This window comes from Ammodytes marinus (genome assembly GCF_949987685.1).
Source record: "Ammodytes marinus genome assembly, chromosome: 7".
In the NCBI taxonomy this organism is placed as follows: domain Eukaryota; kingdom Metazoa; phylum Chordata; class Actinopteri; order Uranoscopiformes; family Ammodytidae; genus Ammodytes; species Ammodytes marinus.
Window position 1 is genome coordinate 11,643,733 of NC_137211.1, and position 22,999 is coordinate 11,666,731.

General features: G+C 42.4%; 1 protein-coding gene across 2 annotated transcripts in view; it reads left to right on the forward strand.

The window, feature by feature from the left end:
- LOC307252644 (adenylate cyclase type 6-like) overlaps positions 1 to 22,848 on the forward strand; it is a 36,687-nt gene extending 13,839 nt beyond the window's left edge. Inside the window, exons 4-24 of one of the 2 annotated variants that reach the window (XM_080030371.1) lie at positions 6,116 to 6,265; positions 6,656 to 6,777; positions 8,382 to 8,493; positions 8,817 to 8,944; positions 9,163 to 9,321; positions 9,402 to 9,543; positions 9,720 to 9,848; positions 14,469 to 14,497; positions 14,756 to 14,903; positions 14,984 to 15,081; positions 15,229 to 15,316; positions 15,464 to 15,580; positions 16,733 to 16,882; positions 17,058 to 17,233; positions 17,439 to 17,471; positions 17,559 to 17,588; positions 17,705 to 17,837; positions 18,215 to 18,478; positions 18,956 to 19,160; positions 19,328 to 19,452; positions 20,930 to 22,848. In XM_080030371.1, the coding sequence (XP_079886497.1) occupies positions 6,116 to 6,265; positions 6,656 to 6,777; positions 8,382 to 8,493; positions 8,817 to 8,944; positions 9,163 to 9,321; positions 9,402 to 9,543; positions 9,720 to 9,848; positions 14,469 to 14,497; positions 14,756 to 14,903; positions 14,984 to 15,081; positions 15,229 to 15,316; positions 15,464 to 15,580; positions 16,733 to 16,882; positions 17,058 to 17,233; positions 17,439 to 17,471; positions 17,559 to 17,588; positions 17,705 to 17,837; positions 18,215 to 18,478; positions 18,956 to 19,160; positions 19,328 to 19,452; positions 20,930 to 21,058 (2,667 nt within the window). In that variant the 3' untranslated portion in view covers positions 21,059 to 22,848. The remainder of the gene's footprint in view (positions 1 to 6,115; positions 6,266 to 6,655; positions 6,778 to 8,381; positions 8,494 to 8,816; positions 8,945 to 9,162; positions 9,322 to 9,401; positions 9,544 to 9,719; positions 9,849 to 14,468; positions 14,498 to 14,755; positions 14,904 to 14,983; positions 15,082 to 15,228; positions 15,317 to 15,463; positions 15,581 to 16,732; positions 16,883 to 17,057; positions 17,234 to 17,438; positions 17,472 to 17,558; positions 17,589 to 17,704; positions 17,838 to 18,214; positions 18,479 to 18,955; positions 19,161 to 19,327; positions 19,453 to 20,929) is intronic. The other variant, XM_080030372.1, reaches the window with a different exon arrangement.
- The last annotated feature ends 151 nt before the right edge of the window (positions 22,849 to 22,999 follow it).

Here is a 22,999-nt window from a genome sequence, read left to right on the forward strand (position 1 = left end):
TAGTTGAAGAGTCAGAACAGGGAAGGACAGTGGATCAAAACTGTTGAGTGAATGTTAGCAGAGGCTTATATAACTGGACAGTCAAACTAAACTCTTGTGTGTTTTTACTGGAGCTTCAGCATCTGGCCCACACACATCATCTACTTTAATGTAGTACAATGTTCCCTATATTAATTATTTTACTGAGGAGTTAAAGACATTCTGGTTGAAGGGGGAAAAAAACAGGTGTTCTTGCTTAACCAATGCAGTACCATTGTACTAGTCGCCAGAAGACGTATTCCCATTTTCACTGTACTCTCCTTATATCCATGTTACATGGTCCTCCCTGTGGAATGGTGGCCTTCATGTTGTGCTTAAAAGGAGACAGAGGCAATCACAGCTGAAAGGGGGATTCCTGGCTGTTTAGCTCACAGACACACGGTCCAAGGTCTGGACTCCCTCACACAGTTCAAATCAGTGAGAGTAGGGAACGGGCTTGGGTGGCTGGTGGGTTCGTTAGGCTAATTAACCAGATCTAGTGTCCCTCGCAGCCGCCGTGCTGTAATTGCAGCTGTGCCTGTGAGGGTGTGAGTGGGCAGGAAGTGAAGGGGTTAGTGAGGACACAGCTGGGTGGAGAGAGTTGCGTCCTCCCTCCCTCCCTCTGTCTCTGCAGCCAAACACTGACCCCGGACCACTGAGAAGCCAAGACCACTGACAAACATACACTGCTGTACTCATCGCTACTGCTTTTTGTATATAATGCTCATCTAATGCAATTGTGTATTTAAGACGTATTAAATAATACTATAATACCCATTGAATTTCAAATGAGGAAATAGGGAGGACTGTGGTGAACAGACAAAACCTGTTGATGCTACTATTTCTTCCACTCCTTTTAATTAATATTCTACTTGTATAGTTTTTATATGACAATATCCATCCGTCTATATACATAGAAATATTTGGCTGAATATCTAAGCCACAGAAGATACTAAACCAGTAATTTATAATCAAAACAGATCATAATAATATGAAAGGGTACAGAAACCACAAAAACGGAAATGAGAAAAGCACATCTAGCTGATAAGTCTAATAATAGATTGGGGTTTTAACTATTGTTTGGGAAAAACAAAGCTTTTTAAAGACTTCCCTTGGTACTTTGGGAACTTGTGATGATCTGTTTTAAGTATTTTTCACTCATTTCACCCTACCAAAGGATTGATTTATTAGTCAACTAAAGTAAAAACAACAGGATAGACATGGCTTGTAGGTCAAGTAAAGTGCATACAAGCCTTAGCTAATTATATATGTGCCTCTCTAGTTCAAAGGGACAGGAAGTGTGGGGGAAGAGGTACAAAATTATACATTTCCTATCATATCATTCAGCCAAGTGAAGTGAGCCACAAGAAAATAATAAGACGGCCAAAATAGGGACTTGTGTGACCCTCCTGCTTAGTTTTAGGGAGTGGCCTTGTTAAGGCCCTGAAGGTACACACAGATACAGTTTCAGAGGAAAAAGCAGTACAATCAGGGCCAGCCAGATGCTTATTGTCCTTATTGGAACTGTTGAAATTAAGCCAGATTGAATTGAAGGTTGAGATATTGAAGTAGAAGGATACATGAGCATGGGATACTTTTGATTTGAGTTTTTGTCAATTTAGCAAAACGGGGTGGGTAGTTTCAGTCAGCTGGTGGTTGCAGTTAGTCTTAATTTTAGTCAGTAATTCCCAGATTGCTGGGAGATTTGCTTATTTGTAGATCATTTGTGTGCAAGTAATTCTGGATCTGCTTTTCTGACAGATGTGCGGCTTGGGTCCAGCTCTTTTTAGCTTTGTTGAATTTGCTTCAGCGCTTCACAGAGATTACTTTGTGGCCTCACTGGTCGCCTGAGACCAATTTTCGGTTTTGGCCGAAGCCACGACCAAAACAGAGCTCCACTTCCAGATGGCATTGACCCAAGATGGCAGAGAGAGGCACCCCCACCCCTTTGCAACATTTATCTTTATAAGGAATGGTCTGCTTTCTTATGTATTGTAACACATTATATTTACCCTGATGAGATCAATGCTAGTAGTGCTACAAAGTCTCATAGTATTATCTATTTTTACCTTTCTGTTACCACATCAGCCTTGTGTGACTGGGCTTTGACGTTCATCTCTGTAAGACATTTTAAAAGCTCCAGATGCCTATCAAAGGTCATGTTGCTGGAGAGAAGCCCCCATGTCAACAGCAGGCAGTCTCCCTAGAGCCTGTGAGTTGACTTATGGGATGTAGCCTTTTAAAGTTTAAACTTCGGCTTTGGTGGCGCTCCGGGTTGGGATGGGATATCTGAGCTTATTTTTCATTGCAGGCCTTTTCAAATACTCCTGGATAAATCCAAACACTGATAACACAGACAATGCATTCATCCAAAGGGTGACAGTGTGTGTCGTATCCGTGGCTATCAGCTGTTAGTTTAACTCCTCTCAGAATTGCCATTGCAGTTCATTTTAGTTACAAATTCACAAATCTGAAACCACCTCAGCTCTACTCACACACAAGGCTTCTACAGTTACCTGAACCAAGGCAACATAAATGCTTGTCCAGCTACAAAAAGTACAGCAGGCCCACTTGTCACAGGATTGTCTATTAGTAATTAATAGCACATATCAGCTGTTGTATAAGTTCTGTCTGAATGAATGGCCTTGCCGTGAGAATCTGATGTGTGCAAGCGGACGTGCCTGCGTGCCTGTGCGTGAGGGAATTGTCCAGCGGGATATTAATAAAGACAGAATGGGATTGCTGTGTGTTTGCCAAGCAAAAATCTTTTCCATCCCCTTCTTTCACTCATTCTTCAACATGTAATCCGACTGCCTTGTACTTTATAAAACACCTTGTCGGGAACCACACCTTATAAGCCAATGTTTGGACTCCTTTTAACTTCACCGCCAAGATGTTCCCTGCTTAAGTAAATGTCAAGCGTGGTTCGTCTTTAAGAGCCAAAAGTCAGCCGTTAGAATGATCAGGGGACAGCATCTGAAGATATTTAGTTGTTATAATAAAGAGACTGACACTGTGCTAATAAAGAGAAGCACCAATGAGAGAGGATTGTCAGAATGACCTGTTGGTTTTGCTAGATTTGCAGGCCTGGGTGATATAAGTGCAGCAACAGACACAAGCTTCAGACATCCAAGAGCTGCCAGTCCTATAGGAGTGAAACGCACTCACATGCACATCTGATACACAAAGTTTATTCAAAAGCCTCTGCAAATGCTCCTGCCTCTTATCTCCAGACTATGCGGTGGCTAAGCATAACTTGGACTTAACATGAGCTTTGTTCATCATGTTTCCCCACACTTGAGTTCACTTACTCAGAGCTTCCAGTCTGTTGTATTGAGATGAGTATTCAAGATGTAGTCAGTCAGTTGTTGTTCAGCTCTAATGATGCCCGATTGAACCATTACCTACAGACATTTAGTGCTTTTACAAGGTTTCAATTTGCAAATACATGTGTCCATGCTATCACTGCACTGTACCGAGTTTTCCTATCCAACAAAAGTACACCAAATCCTGGATGAGGGACCTCCCAAGCTGCATTCAAACACACTCTATATTAGATGCCAATCTCCCAAGAATCAATTTGATAGGAATGCCTCTAGTTGGATCAAAACCGATCTATTCACATGCAAATTGGTTGAATGCAAATTGAGTGCATTGCTGAGAAGTGTGGTGCTGGGAACTGCAGGTGTCCCTGTATCTCAGGCGGACCATTTTAACTGAGTTATCGGGCTCATTGTGTTTGGAACCATCTGTATGGGACTAATTCAATCAGGTTATATCAGAGCCCGTAGCTAGTATCAGGTCTCCATTGTTGGTCTAAACAATTACAAAGCAAGGCTTATTGGGAAGTCCTGGCCTGTCAATCATTTAGGAACACAATTGGCTAATCACTTATCACTAATTGAGCGTCACTCATATAGCGGCACAAATTCAGTGTTATACCAAAAGCTGAGTCAGTCATGTAAAAAACAAGGGTGGATCATTGTTGTATGTCTTCAAACCTGATCTTAGCCTGGTGATAAGGTGTCTCACTCTTCTTGACAGCTTTGATCTGATTCTTTGACTAACAGTTGGCATCAACCAATGAGGACCCCATGTTGGATGCTCTGTTCTAAGTTACTGAACAGCGTTTTTGCTCTCTGCCTGCATTGGCTACATCAGCGGATTGGTATTTACCCAATACATCCAAGGCATGTTTGCCCCTAGACCTGCACACCACCCCTGCCATATTTGCTTACTGCTGTGCTTCCAAGCTAGTTAGGCCATTGGTTTTTCAGATGGAATAGGAAGCTACTACCACCGACTCTCTCTTTCAGCAAACAGTGGAATTTGCCAGCCACTGTCCTGCGGTAATGGTGTTCAGTTTCAGGCACAGTTCGTTAGATTGTCCTTCTCCTGTTGTGACAACAAAAGGGTGAGTTCTTGTGTATACAGTGCAAACCTCATCTCAGGACTGTGGTAGTAATCCTGCCATCACTCTACAAGTCTGAGACAGTGTTTTTCTCCTCTTTCGTTGGGGGTTTTGATCAATGGTGTGGATGCTTAATGAGCTGTTTAAGACACATGAATGGAAATATGCAGTGTATGCCTGTACACAGATACTCGTCGTCTATCTCCAGTTGCCATCTCTCTTCTGCCGTCTCTCATAAAAACAAATTGCAAACAGGCACACCAACACACTGGTTTGGCAACATACCAGCCATGGTACCATACTGGTACTTGAGATGTGTTGTGTCCTCCAGTTCAGTCATAATGTTGTCATTAAGACTTTTTAAAATTTAGCCTTTATGTGTGTATGGCTTGCATGTCTTTTTCCCATTATTGATGATATCATCTTCAGAGGAAGCACTCTGTGCTCTGGTCATGGGTCAAGTGACTTTCCCAGGCTGGAGTGTGTTTCTGAGCATGTAGAGGATGTGTCTGTGCGTTTGTGTGTGTGTGTGTGTGTGTGTGTGTGTGTGTGTGTGTGTGTGTGTGTGTGTGTGTGTGTGTGTGTGTGTGTGTGTGTGTGTGTGTGTGTGTGTGTGTGTGTGTGTGTGTGTGTGTGTGTGTGTGTGTGTGTGTGTGTGTGTGTGTGTGTGTGTGTGTGTGTGTGTGTGTGTGTGTGTGTGTGTGTGTGTGTGTCTGTGTCTGTGTCTGTGTCTGTGTCTGTGTGCAGGCATGCCTGTGTGTTTCTGAGCAGAGGGGAAGTCCAGAGCTCAATGCTCCATTTGTGATGTTCAGTCTTGGCTGTGGACTAGTGAGAATTAAAATCACTAACAGACTTCCACACTGGCTTACCATATGCATAAAAAAACTAAAAAATACAAAGGCACACACAGAATGCGTCTGGAGCGGAGCAGTGGAATGCTTTTAAGGTCGATGACCCCACAGAGCTAACTGTACACTGTATCTAAACTTCATTTACTCAAGCCACAGATAATGCTGTTTTTACAGTTTGAGACTCTACATTCTTACGGCCTCATTGTTTAACGAACATAGCTCACTGCACTGGGTAAACACAAAAAGTAATTACATTGGTAATGTTCTTCAAACACGCCACCAGCTGCATGAAAACTTCTCTGTTGTACTGCTTTATGCTGTTGTAAAGTGCTCAGTTTTTGACAAGAAAAAGATGTTCTGCAGGCTTGTCTCACTGTCATCTGTTTTGGACTACTAAAAATAGTCATATTTTTACATGCTGGATAAATCTACCTTTTTCCTCTTTCAAAAGGATTTCTTAAACAGTACAAAGACAATCTAAATAACAATCTCAATCTAGTGTCTTCACGTGATCCCAGCCATGCCCTCTGGGCTTACTATCTGCCGTTCAGAGCGCGACATGAGGATAATGTTCTCCGTGAGGCCATGCTCATTGTCTCTAACCAGATCATATCTAATGGCCCCTCAGACGTTTTAGGATTTTTTTCTGCTTGCGGTAAATCCTATGACACATAATGTTATCAATTTAATTTATTTAACCTCTCCCAGGTCAGGCAGAGTTCACTGTATTCTTGTGGTGTGACATGTGCATGTTTGGTTGGACTTACATAATGATTTTCTTCCCCCTTGTCGCCCTCTCTGTCATGTTTGTGTGCGTGTGTATGCATGTTCTCAGATCAGTGCCAACGTGCTGATCTTCCTGTGCACTAACATGATTGGGATCTGTACCCATTACCCTGCTGAGGTCTCCCAGAGACAAGCCTTCCAGGAGACCAGAGGATATATCCAGGCCAGACTGCACCTGCAGAGGGAAAACCAGCAGCAGGTACACACACACACACACACACACACACACACACACACACACACACACACACACACACAAATATGCATGCTCAAGCATATAGGCAAAGGGGGCATGAAAACTGAACTCACTCGGAAATGCAAAAGAGCAACAAATGGCTGCCTCAATTATCCTGCCTAATTTTTTTTGTCTGAGTTTTTAAAGGGCCACAATATGTTCTGAATTATAACGCATATCTCCACTCCTCTCTATTTGACTAATAAGTTCCCACGCAGATGCCAACGAGGCAGGGTGACTCATTGAGTATTCTTAATAGTAGAAACTCATCGAATGAATGGGCTCTCTCTCTCTCTCTCTCTCTCTCTCTCTCTGTCTTTCTTTCCTTTTAATTTCTCATTCTCTCTCTATCAGGAGCGCCTACTTCTGTCGGTGCTGCCAAGGCACGTTGCCATGGAGATGAAGGAAGATATCAATGCCAAGAAGGAAGATATGATGTTTCACAAGATCTACATCCAAAAACACGACAATGTTAGGTAAACACAGATATATAGACATGCACTGTTCAACACAACTGCAATAACACAGGCTCAGGAAGATGGTGGATAGCTTGTCTACTTTGCTAGCACCAGTGGCGTTGACCTCACCCGGCTGACTGATGTGTCAGTTACCGAGTCACTCCAACGGCTATTTCCCAGACGGCATTTATTATGCATGTTGTTGTTTATTGGCACTGACTGCACCAGCTGCAATAACAATATTGATTTAGGCAAACTGCTGCGCTTTCTGTGTCAAATGATAGCAAGTGGTTGGCCCTGTCTCGGCCCTCACAACTGGATTTCAGCTGGTGAGTGGGAATAACTCAGTACTCACAGGTGATTGAAACTCCCACTGGTGGCGACGGTGGCAGGGGACATAAAACGAGGTTGGAGCAGAGACCTCCTGTCAGAGGTGACCCACATAGGTGCAGGTGATGTGCTACGTGGTCAACTTTTGAGACAGAGTTGCTCTAACAGGGTGTAAACCTACAGGAAATACCCGTTATCCAAATGCAAGGCAACATTAAAAGCCACTGTTTCTCTCCCAATTTGATGCACAAGTCATTTTGTTTTGTCAGTGTCTGAATTGATGGTTTGTTTTAGGTGTTTTGATAAAATTATATTTCAAAATCGTACAGTTGTGTATTTCTCCCACAATTTCTACCAATATACCACTCACTCTAGATAATCTACAGAGCTATCAATCTTTAGGACTATTATTTGCAGTAGAAGTTCGAAATTAAAACTGTTCCAACTGAGAGCAGTAATCTAGATCATCTATATCTGAAAAACAAGCCAGATATCACGAGGGCTACTTTAGTGTTTGTTTCCAAATTGTGGGAAGGGACCGTTTTAAGATAATCTATTGCATCATTGCACCCTTGGTCAGGGTGGGAGATGCAGAGCATTGCAGACAGGCTCTGGACTGCTGTAATTAAGGGGCAAATTCCCCACCAGTAGATGACCTCATGGGACCAACAGCGCCATCTGTTGCCTTCAAAGGAAACTCACAATGTCCGTGGTGTTGTTTATCCTAGTCTTTCAATAATATCAAAAGTTAGAAATGAGAGGCATGCAGACAATGGGGGACAGGCAGGGGGAGATGACCTACATTTGCCTAGATCAGGGGTGTCCAAACTTTTTTCACTGAGGGCCACATACAGAAAAATCTACGAAGGGCCGGGCCACTTTGCAAAAATAACACATTTATCAGGACATGTAGCTGCTCTGATGTTTAGTTTCATAGTGTCTTCGTAAATTGTAATCCTTCTTCACGGCAACACTTTCCTTGCAAATTAAACAGACACATTTCCCCTCAGAGCCGGCCCAAGCCTTCATGGGGTCCTAAGCAGACTTTGATAAGGGGCCCCCCTCTCCAATGTTAGCACTGCCCAAATCATTGACTATTGTTAAATGCCATTCAGACACCCAGCCACAGTGACAGTGGACAGTGAAGAAGGAGGTGCTAGACCAACACTAACTAACTCTATACTTGATTGATTGAACTCATTCTCTGTCTCCTTTGTCTTTCTTTTCCTCTCGTCTGTTTCTGTTGCCTTCACCATCTCCCTCCACCGCCGCCTCCATCATCTCTCCTGCAGCATACTGTTTGCGGACATCGAGGGTTTCACCAGCCTGGCGTCCCAGTGCACGGCCCAGGAGCTGGTCATGACGCTCAACGAGCTGTTTGCGCGCTTCGACAAGCTGGCCTCGGTGAGCGCTGACAAGCTGCCCCTCGACATTTCCACAGCAAAACTATGAACAACTTTTCGTTACGTAACCTCACAGTCTGTTGCCTGTTAGTATGACAAAGCCAGCAGGATGCAGCCTTCTTGTCGGGGGTGTTACTTGAGCTTTGTGTAATAAATAATAATAATAACATTATGTACAGTAACATATATCAGTTACACTTACTGAGACTTTCTATTCATCAACATGCTGTGAATTAGCTTGAATTTAATGCTGCATACTTACCGTGTGTGTGTGTGTGTGTGTGTGTGTGTGTGTGTCTGTGTGTGTGTGTCCTTGCTGTACAGGAGAACCACTGCCTGCGTATTAAAATCCTAGGGGACTGTTACTACTGTGTGTCAGGACTGCCTGAGCCCCGGGCTGACCACGCCCACTGCTGTGTGGAGATGGGAGTAGACATGATTGAGGCCATCTCGTGAGTGAAACACACACTGATGTGCGGAAAAAACAAAGACCCACACACTCGAAACAAGGACACACACACCCTTACAGTCATACAGTAACACCCTAGTGAAGGTTAAGTTACGACCTCTTGCTTTGTTTAGGCCACACAGGGTATTAAGAAACGCTGTGAAGCTGAGGTTGACAAATTTTTTTATTGTTTTGTTTTTGACAATGTGTGTGCAACTGCAGGCTTGTGAGAGAGGTGACGGGCGTAAATGTGAACATGCGGGTGGGCATCCACAGTGGGCGTGTTCACTGCGGGGTGCTGGGACTGCGCAAGTGGCAGTTTGATGTCTGGTCCAACGACGTGACGCTTGCCAACCAAATGGAGGCTGGGGGGAAGGCTGGGTAAGACCATTCTACTCAACCAGTTACTGTACTGACGTAGGCTTGCTTAGCATCCATTCTGACACTGTGCATGTGCGTAGGCGTATCCACATCACCAATGCCACACTGCAGTATCTGAACGGAGACTACGAGGTGGAGCCGGGAACTGGAGAAGAGAGGAATGCCTACTTGAAGGAGAACAACATTGAAACCTTCTTGGTGATGGGCTGCAGCCAGAAGAGGGTCAGTGAACACACACACACACACACACACACACACACACACACGACTACCTGCATGACCTCCTCAGAACTTCACACTAGTGCCATATTTCACACAAGCAATATAATGGTTAGTCACCTAGCTGCATAGAGGAGACCTAATTTGTCTTTACCCTGGTGGGGTTTCTTCACTTCCAGAAAGAGGAGAAAGCCCTGATGGCCAAGATGCAGCGAGCACGTGCAAATTCTGCTGAGGGACTGATGCCACGCTGGGTGCCTGACAGATCCTACTCCAGGACCAAGGAGTCTAAGGTCTTCAGGCAGATGGTGAGTTACGTGCAGTGAGCAACGAGCCAAGCACATGGCACCTGTTCTTCTTGTCAATGTCTGAGTCAAATTACAAATGTGCTTTCTCAGTAACGGAAAAAATAATCTTAAATACTTTATTGATCCCTGGGGGGGAAATAATTTGGCTACAGTTAGTCCAATTTAGAATAGAAACATATGTAGAAAAAATGTGTAGAGATCATGTCCTCATAGTAGCTGTTACTATAAGATATTTCACTTTCAATCATCCAAGGGTCAGAGCTCCTTCTGGGAAAATGCATTACTACTTCCTATCAATGAACTTACTACAAACCTCCTTTTTCCAAAGAATCTATGAAAAATGTTGACTGATCCTTTTATAGCCATTCTAGTAGCATGGCTCTATTTATGATATAAATTAGGGCTGTCAAATTAACGCGTTAATTTCGATTAATTAATCACAGAAAAATTAACGCGATTAAAAGAATTAACACAGATTAATCGCACTTTGACCCGGTGCAAAAGTGGTGCGCAACTGCACCGAGCTGCACCTGTAGCTTGCATACACGGCCCGCACGGGTGAAAGGGAGAAAAGTAAAGAGAGAAGCCGGGGAAAGGGGCCGGCCCGAGGGCTCTATGGACTGTTTATGGGATGCTTCGGGCAAATAAGCATGAAGGTAGGAAGACATCTTACTTTATTCTCCGCAGTGTCTGTGCATTATTGATTTAGTAGGTGCAACAATGTAGGTTCAAAACAGTATCTCTCAATCTTCCTCCGTGTGTGTCTCAATTTTGTTTGCTAGCTGTCTCGCCTCCCGCGTAAACAGACACCCGCCCCGTGTGTGTGTGTGTGTGTGTGTGTGTGTGTGTGTGTGTGTGTGTGTGTGTGTGTGTGTGTGTGTGTGTCAATATTTTTGCCTATGAGTACGACAATGGTGAATTAATCTGTGGCAGTGCAGCGCTGTCTGTTGTGAAGACAGAAGTTACGAGAGACGGAGAGAGAGGGAGAGAGAGAGAGAGAGAAACAAACTGTAGCAGGCTATACAGCTGTTTATAAACAGGTATAAAAGTGTCATAATAGTATGCGATTAATTTAGATTAATTAATCACAGAGCCTGTAATTAATTAGATTATTTTTTTTAATCGCTTGACAGCCCTAATATAAATATGTATGTATATATACAGTACTGTGTAAACGTTTTAGGTAGGTGTGATAAATCCAGCAGTGCCATCAGCTCAGAACTGGCAGAAACTCAGCATTCAGGACACCATTAATCCTGACCAAATATTCAACTCCATTTGCAGAAACTTGCAAGGAACCTCCACCATGCTTGCCTGCAGACACTCATTATTGTACTGCCTTCTGCTTCAGCCAAATATTTAAAATTTTGACTCTCAGTCCAGAGCACCTGCTTCCATTTTTCTGAGCCCTATTTCCTATGTTTTCGTTCATAATTGAGTTGCTTGACATTGTTACCATGTCGAAGGTATGGCTTTTTTGGCTGTAACTCTTCCATGAAGACCACTTCCGGCCAGACTTGTCCGGACACTACAGTAGATTGGTGTACCTTGACCCCACTGTTTTCTGCCAGTTCTAAGCTTGGACTTTTTCTGATTTTCGAAGGGAAATAAGCTTGACCTGTTTTGATCCTTTACGATCCTCAATGTTGCCCGTTTCTTTGTGCTTCTTCAAAAGTGGGAGAGACATTGCTTATCCACTAGGGAAGAAAGGGGTTATATATGTCACACGGGTTGGTTGTCACATTCGTTATATTCGACACCAGACTCACCAACTCAATGCATTTAGGCAAGTAGACCTGGACAGGACAACTTATTGAAGTTAAGACCGAGCAACAGAATGGGGGAAGAAAATGGGTTTTAAGTGACTTTCTAACATGGCAATGTTGATGGTGCCAGACGAGCTGGTCTGACTATTTCGGAAACTGCTGATCCACTGGGATTTTCGCTCACAACCATCTCTAGGGTTTACAGAGAATGGCCCGAAAAAGAAGAAATATCCAGTAATTTGTGTGGACGAAAATGCCTTTTTGATGTCAGAGGAGGATGGGCATACTGGTTCGAGATGATAGAAAGGCAACAGTTACTCAAATAACCTCTCGTTAAAACCAGATATACAGAATACCATCTCTGAACGCAAAACATGACCAACCTTGAAGCAGATGGGCTACAGCAGCAGAAGACCCCACCGTGTCCCACTCCTGTCAGCTAAGAACAGGAAACTGAGGCTACAATTCGCACAGGCTCACCAAAATTGAACAATAGAAGATTGGAAAAATCTTGCAAGGTCTTGATTTCAGTTGCGAAGTTCAGACGGTAGGGTCAGAATTTGACGTAAACAACATGAAAGCATGGATCCATCTTGCCATGCACCATCAACCATGCCTCGTGCAAAGTCACTTAAACCCCCTTTCTTCCCCATTCTGATGCGTGGTTTGAACTTCAGCACTTTGTCTTACCACGCCTACATGCCTAAATGCATTGAGTTGCTGCCATGCGATTGGCTGATTAGCTATTTGTTTTTACAAGCAATTGAACAGCTGTACCTAATAAAGTGGCCGGCAGGGGAGGATCTAGAACATTTTACATGGGGTGGCGAAGGGGGGGCAAGAGGTCTTGGCAGGGGGGCATGGGAGGACGGTAGCGGGAATCCCCATATATATTATATTGATCATCATTTCTGATAAAATAAGACATGTGTAGCCTATATCTTAAGCCTACATAGCTTACCCTATACAACACATTGCAACAACAGAAAACAGGCAATAATTGAAACATGTTATTTTGAGTGACATGACATATCACTCTAGTCTAGTGGAATTTATATGGAAGGAGAATAACAATAGGCTACAGTAGTTTAGGCTGGGACTGCAGTCAGACCCTCTGCTTACCTTTCAGCCATGTTAACCCTATGTCTCTCTCTCTCTCTATCTCCCATGTTGCCTGCTGATCACTACCTGCCTCTGTCGTCTGTCCCTCTGTCTGAATATAAAACCTCCTCTTCATCCCTCACATTTATTTCTTCTTTTCCCTCTATTGAAGGAATAGAGTCTATTCCTTCACTTATTTATTCATGTCTTTAACATATGATTATGTAACCTGGTTTAATTTGTGCAGCTCGTTTGCTGTGATATGTGAGAGTTTTTAGTAGGCTATGTTTGGCTGTTCATACAAAAAGTATCGATCTCCTAGCTAGCACTGTCAGTGTCACTGTAGTAACTTAATGCCTCAGAAACGGCAACTCTCTCTCTTTCTCTCTCTCTCTCGAAACGGCGACCCAGTGTTAAATTGTATGGATCCGAACATCCAGGTTTTTTTTTTAAATATTTTTATCAAGCTCTTGCCTGTACTACAACAGGCCTACAAATTAATAAAAGGACAATATGCTTCTACACGTCACAAGCGAGTGATTTCCCTTTTGGCCAACGATTAATGGTTGTGCTCTTATTGATGAATTAGCTACTTTTGCATTGCATTACATTAATTACAAATATAACTTTAAGTTAAATTGGTGTGTTTAAAATTCACAAGGGTAAACTGACTTCACCTTCAGATGCTCGGAGCAGGTCAGTAACTCTTCGCAGGGCTGCATGGCACAGCAGCGCGCTGACTCGCTGTGTGTGACAAACTGTGTGATCGCCGATATGCGCATATGATGCAGGGCCGTGGCTAAGTATTTGAGGGGCAGGGGCGCAGGGCATAAGATTAGATTCAAAATTATTTACTTTTGTTCAATTTATTGTTTGTTTAAATTATTTGTGTGGCTTGTTGACATAGTGGAGGTTTGTTCTTACAAGTACATTTTTGAGAATGCAAAAGTTAGGGGGGCAGCTGGGGGGGCAAGGCTCTTCAGTGGGGGGGCCACTGCCCCCCCTTGCCCCCCTGTAGAACCGCCCCTGGTGGCCGGTGAGTGTATATCGATATATCTATGCAAACGTTAGCATGCTAACACGCTAAACCAAGATGGTTAACATGCTAAACATTACAACAGCCTAACATCAGCATATTAAATCGTAATCAGCTGTGCCTTAATGCTGTCTCATAACGCCACTGGCATGGCTGTAGCCAAGTCTCTTTTTAAAATAACTTTACCTCAACTGAACAAGATGCTCTGTGTATATCAACATGAGTGGCCAAAGGTAACAGATGTGCACAGAACTGTATATATGGTAAAGCCTAAAGGAGACGATGGGAATGTGAGAAGAAGTATTGATCCGTTCCTGTCAAACAAACAGGAGTTACAACAGGTCTCCCGGGGATTCCCAGTGCATCATTTACCGCTGAAGCTAATCTTATGAGGCTGCAGCTACAGATATTTTCTCTTTCTCCCTCACCACTCCTATTTCTCTTCATGCCACAAGCCTCATTAATTTGCCTTTCCTACATTATTCTACCCCTCTTCTCCTCCTCCTTTTGTCCTCTCCATCTCAGAGGGTTTGAACCCTAGGGGTAACAAGGGTGTAATTTGAAGCCTCCTAGCATTAATTAAAACATCAGTCTGGCTCTCTGTGGATTAGCTGTACAGATGTCTGAGTCTGAATATCTCCCTTTTTTTCTCTTTCTCCTTCGCTGTGTAAATTTTTTTTTCTTCTCATTTTCACTCTCTGTTCTTGTTTTTCTCAGGGCATCGATGAAGCATCCAGCAAAGACCAGTGAGTATTATGGCCCCACTTTCTGTTGTTAGGGTAGCTTTTGTTATTAGCAGTTGACTGACAGACTGTAACTGCAGCGGGCTAACTTTAGAGCCCACTGTTTGTTTTGTACAGTCGGATCGGACCCAGCACTTACACCGCATTAGCTCTGAGTCATCCTGCATGTCACAGCATAGGCCGACTCGCTCATACGCAGTCACACAGAGACCCACACACACACACACCACACACTGACCTATTGTTCCATCTGCCCCATAGCCGCTGTGCTCAGGAGGCCCTGAACCCTGAAGACGAGGTGGATGAGTTTCTTGGACGGGCCATCGATGCACGCAGCATTGACCAGCTGAGGAAGGACTACGTCAAGAAGTTCACGCTCACCTTTCAGACCCCAGAGACCGAGAAAAAGGTTGGTATTTTCATTGAATAATTCCCTGTCGTATGAACTGAAATCACTACTTATTTCTCATTGATTTTTCTATTTTTCAGTACTCCAAAAAGGTGGACGATCGTTTTGGGGGATATGTGGCCTGCGCACTGCTCGTTTTCTGTTGCATCTGTTTCATTCAGATGATCATTTTCCCAAAGTAAGAAAGAGTTCCTTTTTCAATATGTTGCCTCTCCCAGTTTTCCAGTCATATAGAACTGCGTACAGGAAATGTGGTCTTTATTACTTTATTAGGGGTAGATGAGAGTTAAACATCCTAATGAGCCTGTTTTCTTCTCTTCCGCAGCACAACACTTATGCTCGGTCTTTACATCAGCATCTTCATCATCCTCGCCAACATCCTCTTCATCTGCGCCATCTACTCCTGCATCAAAGTGAGAAGCGAAGGCCTTCACCACTCATGTTATTTCTCTTGCAGATATCTTCAGATAAGAGTCATTATCTTGTTGTCTTCAGCCAGCATAACTAATGGTATTAACTCTCTCTTTTATCTGATCTTCTCCTTGCTGGCTGTATTCAAGCTCTTCCCAGCTGCCTTGCAGACTGTAACCAAGAAAATAGTCCAGTCTCGTGCAAACAGCACACTGGTGGGCGTCTTGACCATCCTCCTCCTCTTCATTTCCTCCTTTGCTAACATGGTAGGGACTACCGCTCTTCATTTTGCCTTTTTTTGTTTTAAAGTGTTAGTTCAAGTTTGGCCCTCAAAGTAAAGCAGTAAAGGAATGGGATTCTGCCTCAGTTTCATTTCATTAATCTATCATACCCATCATCTCAGATGTTGCTGCTGAAATTTTAAGATATTTAAAGAGATTTAAAGGAATTCTGCACCATACCGTCATTTTTTTTTAAAAGACCAATTTTCCCAAGGGGGCACTGTATTAAGGGGTTGAGCATTCACTGTGACGAATGGAGTTGTTGTAGAAATCAGTCTATTTTCGACCATCACATAAAAAAATAATAAAAAGATAACAAGCAATATGTAGCATAGCGTTTGTGTATGTGTGGAGTAAAACATGGTTAAAGCCAGTACCACTTTATATGCTATTATCACGGCCAAGAAATTGTGTCATAGGTCACTGAAAGATGCAAATCCAGGGAGTTTATCAATACGGAATCCTCACGCAAGGCGTTTTAAATGATGGTACATAAAATGTCCATAATAAAAGATAACGCTCTATCTTGCGTTTTAAGGTTTTATCTGAAATAAATGGGACTGTATTTACTGTACCTGTTGGCCACTTTAAATCTTTAAGATATTAGTTTTGATTGTGGCCATTGCATGACAGGTGCCTCTCTCCAACATCAAGCGAGACAACTTAGATTTCACAAAGACTTGTTCAGTAGCTTGCTTGCTCAGTTTGACAGCTGTTTTCTCCATTTCTGCACTGTTGAGCATTAATCATTCTGTGTATGATTTGGGCTCTCTGTTTGACTATTATTGCATTTTGAAATTAAATTGTATCGACACTTATAAGATAGTTGCTGTAATGTAAAAACACAATAATTTACGTAGTTTTTTCACCAGAGTGCACTGATACCTCTTTTTTCCAACAAACAATGTCCCACTGAGTACATATCTTGGTCTTTATTCTCAAACACTGATATTGCTATCGGCCTCGTAAACCCAGTATCAGCGTTACAGTCGTTAGAGGGGTACACAATAAAGTACTTGCATGTTTTATAATGCTGCTTTCTGTTTTCAGAATTACATTTATGTGTGGCTCTTGCTGTTTCAACTTTATTGGCTGAAAGTGTTAAATGACAGTGATTGCGTCCTTCTTTTTTGCCAGTTTACCTGCAGCAGAGAGAAACTGGACGAATGTGTGGCCAGCGAGCTAAACACATCAGTGTCTATCTGCTTGCTGCACAACCTGACCAAGACAGCTGAGGACGGTTTGACTCTGTGTTCCAGCCAGGTCTTGCCCTGCCATTTCCCAGAGGTCAGTCCCACGACATTTTAGCATTTGTGAATATTGTCTGTGTGTTCGCACAACTGTGCCGGCGTGCACCTATTTGCAAGTGTACATGTTTGTCTTTTTATCTGTGTGCATGAACAGTATGTTTTGAATATTCACCTCACCTCCCTCCCCCTCCGCTGTCACCTCTCTGCTGCAGTATTTCAGCTACAGCGTATTGCTGACCCTGCTGGCCTGCTCCGTGTTCCTCCACATCAGCAGCATAGGCAAGCTGGCTCTGATGCTGCTCATCCAGTTCACTTTCCTCCTGCTGGTGGAGTGGCCTCAGGTGGTCCTGTTTAGCAACGCTGACCTGCTGTTCGAAGCCAACAGCCTGTGAGTCCACTACGAGGAACACACCAACACATATCTCAAACACATCCACTCACTCTTTCCCAATTTCCAACATGAGCAGTTCATCTCCCGTGTCACAATACTGTGTTTTGGTCAGACAAGACCTCCTTTTTTTAGAGTGTACCCTCTCATGGTGCAGTTGTGCTCTAATCCTATGTTTTTAATATTTTTGATTTTTTTTCCTCAGGCGTTTACCCCCGGTTAATGATTCCCTACAACAGTGAGTTTTATTATTTGTTTTTTTTACTCCCTAAATTCAGTGAACCACATGGTTTGTAGGCATCATTTTCTCCTGTCTATTTTGCAGGCCTGCTTTCAATGGAACTGCAGAACAGTGGTGAGTAGCTGTTACAACTAGTCGTATGTTTTTAAGTATGCGTCAAGCTGCATACATTTTACTCCCATGCATAGAACTCATTCATGACTCTTGTCAACTCCTCTGTCCTTCCTCAGCCTAGCAAGAGTGACCAAGGTATCCCTAAGGGTCATGACCCCTATAATCCTGACCGTGTTTGTTTTGGCTCTCTACCTGCACGGCCAGCAGATGGAGTCCACGGCTCGCCTTGACTTTCTATGGAAGCTGCAGGTAATTTAAATGTGTTTCTTAAGTGAAGCTACTATTATTTCAACTGGCTATTTCAGCATGAATTTTGACTTATCATAGCAAGAAAAAGCACAAGGTTAGTAATGATAATTCTAAAAAAACAATGGCGTCTTGTTCAAGTAACAGATGACAGTGTGACAGTGAGCCAGCTTGCACCATAACAGGATCATGAAGCTGACGCAGCCAAATGGAATTCGGCCAGCATTCATTTTAGATTTTGTCAATGTGTGCTTTTTCTACCATGACATGTCAAAACGTCTTTCATTTGAAAGGCCTATAGCAACCCCACTGAGTACACCGGGCATCCACTCACATAACAATGAGACTAAGCAATTGCACCTGTCCCCGTCCCTCCTCAGGCCACTGGGGAGAAGGAGGATATGGAGGACCTGCAGGCGTACAACCGCCGCCTGCTCCACAACATCCTTCCCAAGGACGTTGCCGCCCACTTCCTCGCACGGGAGCGTCGGAATGACGAGCTGTACTACCAGTCGTGCGAGTGCGTCGCTGTCATGTTTGCCTCCATCAGCAACTTTTCTGAATTCTACGTGGAGCTGGAGGCTAACAACGAGGGAGTCGAGTGTCTCAGGCTGCTCAACGAGATCATCGCTGATTTTGATGAGGTGAGAAGGTTCAAGGTTTGAGGTTTCTTCATTTGTCTGGGAGAAATGTGTCTTGGATAAGGGCAAATGGCTGCATGGACAATGCAAAACATTGACCAACATAAAGCAAAAATAACGTGGACAATAAAAAAAAAACCTGATTTAAAAAAAATCACATACACACTGCTCCATACATAATGCATGCATACTGCTCAGGTACAGACCATATTCAGTTGCCTATCCAGATACAGTATGCTTCTAAAATATAAAAGCATACATATAAAATAAATTATAAATTATAATTATTAGTCGATGAATGCAAATTAAACTTGTGTGAAAGACATGTATTGGATAAGGTCTGTTAAAATGAGGCAAATAAGATGTTTGTTTTACGCTGCTGACGAACTACCTAGCAAGCTGTTGACCTATAGCTGAAGTGCTGGTCTTGTTTGTCTCATCATTTCCTCTTCTTGTACGCCGTTGACTACCCGTCTCTAGATCATCAGTGAGGACAGGTTCCGTCAGCTGGAGAAAATCAAGACCATTGGCTCCACCTACATGGCAGCCTCTGGCCTAAACGACTCTACCTACGACAGAGAGGGCCGCTCACATATCCTAGCCCTGGCCGACTATGCCATGAGGCTCAGGGAGCAGATGAAATACATCAATGAGCACTCCTTCAACAACTTCCAGATGAAGATAGGTGAGTCGGGAAGGCAGTGGAGATTGCTATTGAATCCTTTTCCTAGAAAACTTTTCAAATTGACATTTCTTTATATTAATAACAGTATATAAAAATAATATATATTTTGTTAATTGAGTGGGGTGTAAACTAGTTTGATGTAACACATCCCTGTGATTTGCTCTCAGGGTTGAACATGGGACCGGTCGTAGCCGGGGTGATTGGAGCGAGGAAACCACAGTATGATATCTGGGGGAACACAGTCAATGTTGCTAGCCGGATGGACAGCACAGGAGTACCAGACTGCATCCAGGTACTGCGCACAACTCTTTATCAGCAATTCCTCAGCAGTTTGTGACTCTGTGTTCCCAAAGAATTTTGCGAGTTTTAGTTTCTGTTTAACGCAGAATACAAATCCAGTTATTAGAAATGAATCGTTATGCTGTGTCCTTAGTCATACAACAACATATGTCATGTTTATTCACACCCTAGTTTTTTGTATGAATACAGTGCAAAAGCACCTTAACAACTTCAGGATAGAACAGCTTTTATCTTGAAGGGGATGAAGTGGAGAGCAGCCAGTGAGTTGCACTTTTATTAGCTAGCTCCTGCATTATATAAAAAAAAATGTAATGTCCACAATTCAGTTGTCTTTTCTCAAACTCCAAGACTAGTCCCTGGCCAAAAATCATTGCCAGCACCGGACATTCTGTCCTGAAACAGATATGTGCTTATATGGCCCTCTTGAGGAGGGCAGGAAGCTACATTTGAATTCATCAAGAGGAAAATCACAGTGAAAAGCCATTGCATGTTACTCAGTGAAGGACAAGATGAAGGACAATATTCCTACAGTCTTAAAGGTTAAAGGTAAAACTTATCATGAAATTTGGGAAAAACACTAACCTATCTGAGAGTGTAGAGGAGGTTTGTTTGCCACAGATCAAATCCAGAAATTAGCTTCTAGAAAATGTTTAATAAAAACAATGCCGCCATCTGCTGCACAGTATGCATTACTGCGAATCAAAATGCTCTCTACTATACACAGTACATAATATATAAATAGTGTGGCTGCAACAAATGATTATTTCCATTATAAATAAATGTTTTTTGAATTAAATTAATTTATTAATTTTAGCCTATGACATAAAAACAGAGAAAAGCCAATCCGATGTCTTTTTTTTTCTTACCAAGTCAAGTCAAGTCAACTTTATTGTCAATTTCTGCAATAAGTGCCAGACATACATAGGAATCAAAAATGACGTTTCTCTCCCATCCACGGTGCAATAAGTACAAAAGGATAAAATAAGAATTACGTGAAGAGTAATATATACGATACATTTATTCTAAATAGTGCAAAAGGTAAGGCAAAACCAAACATTATGAAAAAGAAAATAGTTCTTAGGGGGACCAACAGTCCAAACCCAAATATATCCAATCAAGGATAATGTGAAACCCAAAGAAACAGCAAATCTCCATTTCTGAGATAGTAGAAAGTCAAAAAAGATATTCGGTTCGCATTGATATAAAATAGAAAAAAGTAGAAAACCCCACCTTTGACAAGCAGGACCTAATGAATTCCCTAAATGATTTATAAATAACTCAAACTTAAATATTGTGGATCAATTGAAAAACAATGTTCTTATCTATATCTCATATTCTGTTCTGCCTTCATAGCAGTCACTTGGGGGCAATTTTTCTCAATATGAAAGTGGGAGTGAAAGCATTACTGTTGGGAAGGATTAAGTTAGTGTTTCACATCCTGGGTGTCAAATGTCAATGTCCTCTCTTAGGTGACCACAGACTTGTACCACGTGCTGGTAAACAAAGGATACCAGCTGGACTGTCGAGGTGTTGTCAAGGTGAAGGGGAAGGGGGAGATGACCACTTACTTCCTCACCAGCGGTCCCCTGGGCAGTTAACACCAGGGAGGCTGACCGCAGCGTGACTCCCACTGCGACGGCAGGACAGAGACTGCAAAGAGACTGAGTGGTCAGCTCGGGCGATGAGCGACCGGAGCCCAGTGGTGCCAACACACTGGGGACAGGAGACGGCTGCCAGAGACGAACTCTGTGGCCTGTCTGTGGGTTGTCACGTACTCAGATGCACACACATGTAGGACGTTGTTCATGTCTGAAGGCTTTTTTCATCAAGCTGCTAGAGAGATCAAGAAGTCCAGTTGCCTTAGAACGGAAGTGGCTATGCTTGTGTTTATGAGCAATAGTACAAGTATTTCATCTGGAGTCGTTATTTATTTTTGTGCGGATTTTGATTTTTGGGATGAAGTTGTAGTAAAAAATAAAAATAAATAAAAAAAAAGTGATTTTTATATATATATATATATATATATATATATATAACAAATGAATGTTTCTTACAAGAAAATATGCAAGGATAACATGAAGGATGACAATGACCAAAGAACAAATGTTTGATATGAAGCTCAGACTATTGATTCTGTTCAAAAGTATAGCAATTTAAGTAATTTATTCATCTTTTGTCAGCAAAGGCCACGGTAACGTCTCTGTCGTTGATAGAGATGAACACTCTTTTTGTATGTGATTTTATCTATGAAGGAGAACACACACACACACACACACACACACACACACACACACACACACACACACACACACACACACACACACACACACACACACACACACACACACACACACACACATACATACATACCATAACCTTGCTTCAGACTTTTGTGTTTCTTATCAGGGCTTTTTGTTTGTTTTGTCTAGCCTGTTATTAGCCACAGCCTAGACATATGACTTTAACTGGCTCCCTGCAATGTATTTTTTGGTTCAAGCCAAAAACAAGAAGTAGAAAAAAAGAAGGAAGAGTAGTTGCATAAGTATCACAGTACTGAAGAGAGATTGTTTAACTGTTATGAAAACGTTTTATATAAGTGTGTGTGAGTAGTACAGTATGTATGGGTGTGTGTGTAGGGGTGTGAGCACATGTAGCCGAATGCTGATCTTTATCTATAAAGGGGCAACCTGCCTCTTTTCACTGTGAGGTTTTTATGATACTATATGACAATGCTTTCTTGCCAAACTGGTTGCTGCAAGGCATGTTTTATATTAATCTTCAGAGTTGTGTGCCCATTCCTGATTTCTTGTGTCAAAATTATCGTTTGAAGATAATTATGTCTACTTCACCTGTGATTTTGACTGATTTCATTCCAACCTATATGAGCAAAAAGCCACCAAAACGTATTGGATTGTGTCACAACGCTCAAACAGAAACTGGTTTCCTTGCAGCTTCAGGATTAATTTAGCAGGAATTGTCCGTCTGCTCAGTTCCAAGGTCCACATACTATGGAACAATATTCACAACTTTACACAACAGTATTTGACCCTAGCTGGATGTATTTGGCATACGGAGGCTTGAATCCCCCCCCCCCCCCCAATAATTAGTCTAAATAATCATATTGAATGTATGTAATATTGCATATTTTTGTTCACAATGAAACTACTGAAGAAAACCACTCTCTATGTTGCCTTTGGTACTGAGGAAGGAGCTTGAACATCGCACTAAAGGCCCAATTGATTGGGACCTGTTTGCTGAGGAACAGTGAAGGTGATTTTATATTTTCATGATCTTTACACCTTGTGATGATATGCTCACTTTGTGTATGAGCCTAAAAATGTAGCCTTTATAGGCTTAAAAAAAGATACACACTTATCTCCTTTTGTCCTTAAAATGAAATGAAACACTGTTGCATTTTCCTTTAAAATGTGGCAGAGTTTAAGACATTGTGCAATGATTGATTTGGTTAATTCCCCCTTGGATAACAAATTAATAAATGGCTGTTTTTTTGCATTGATTGTGTTTACTTGGGTGATTGG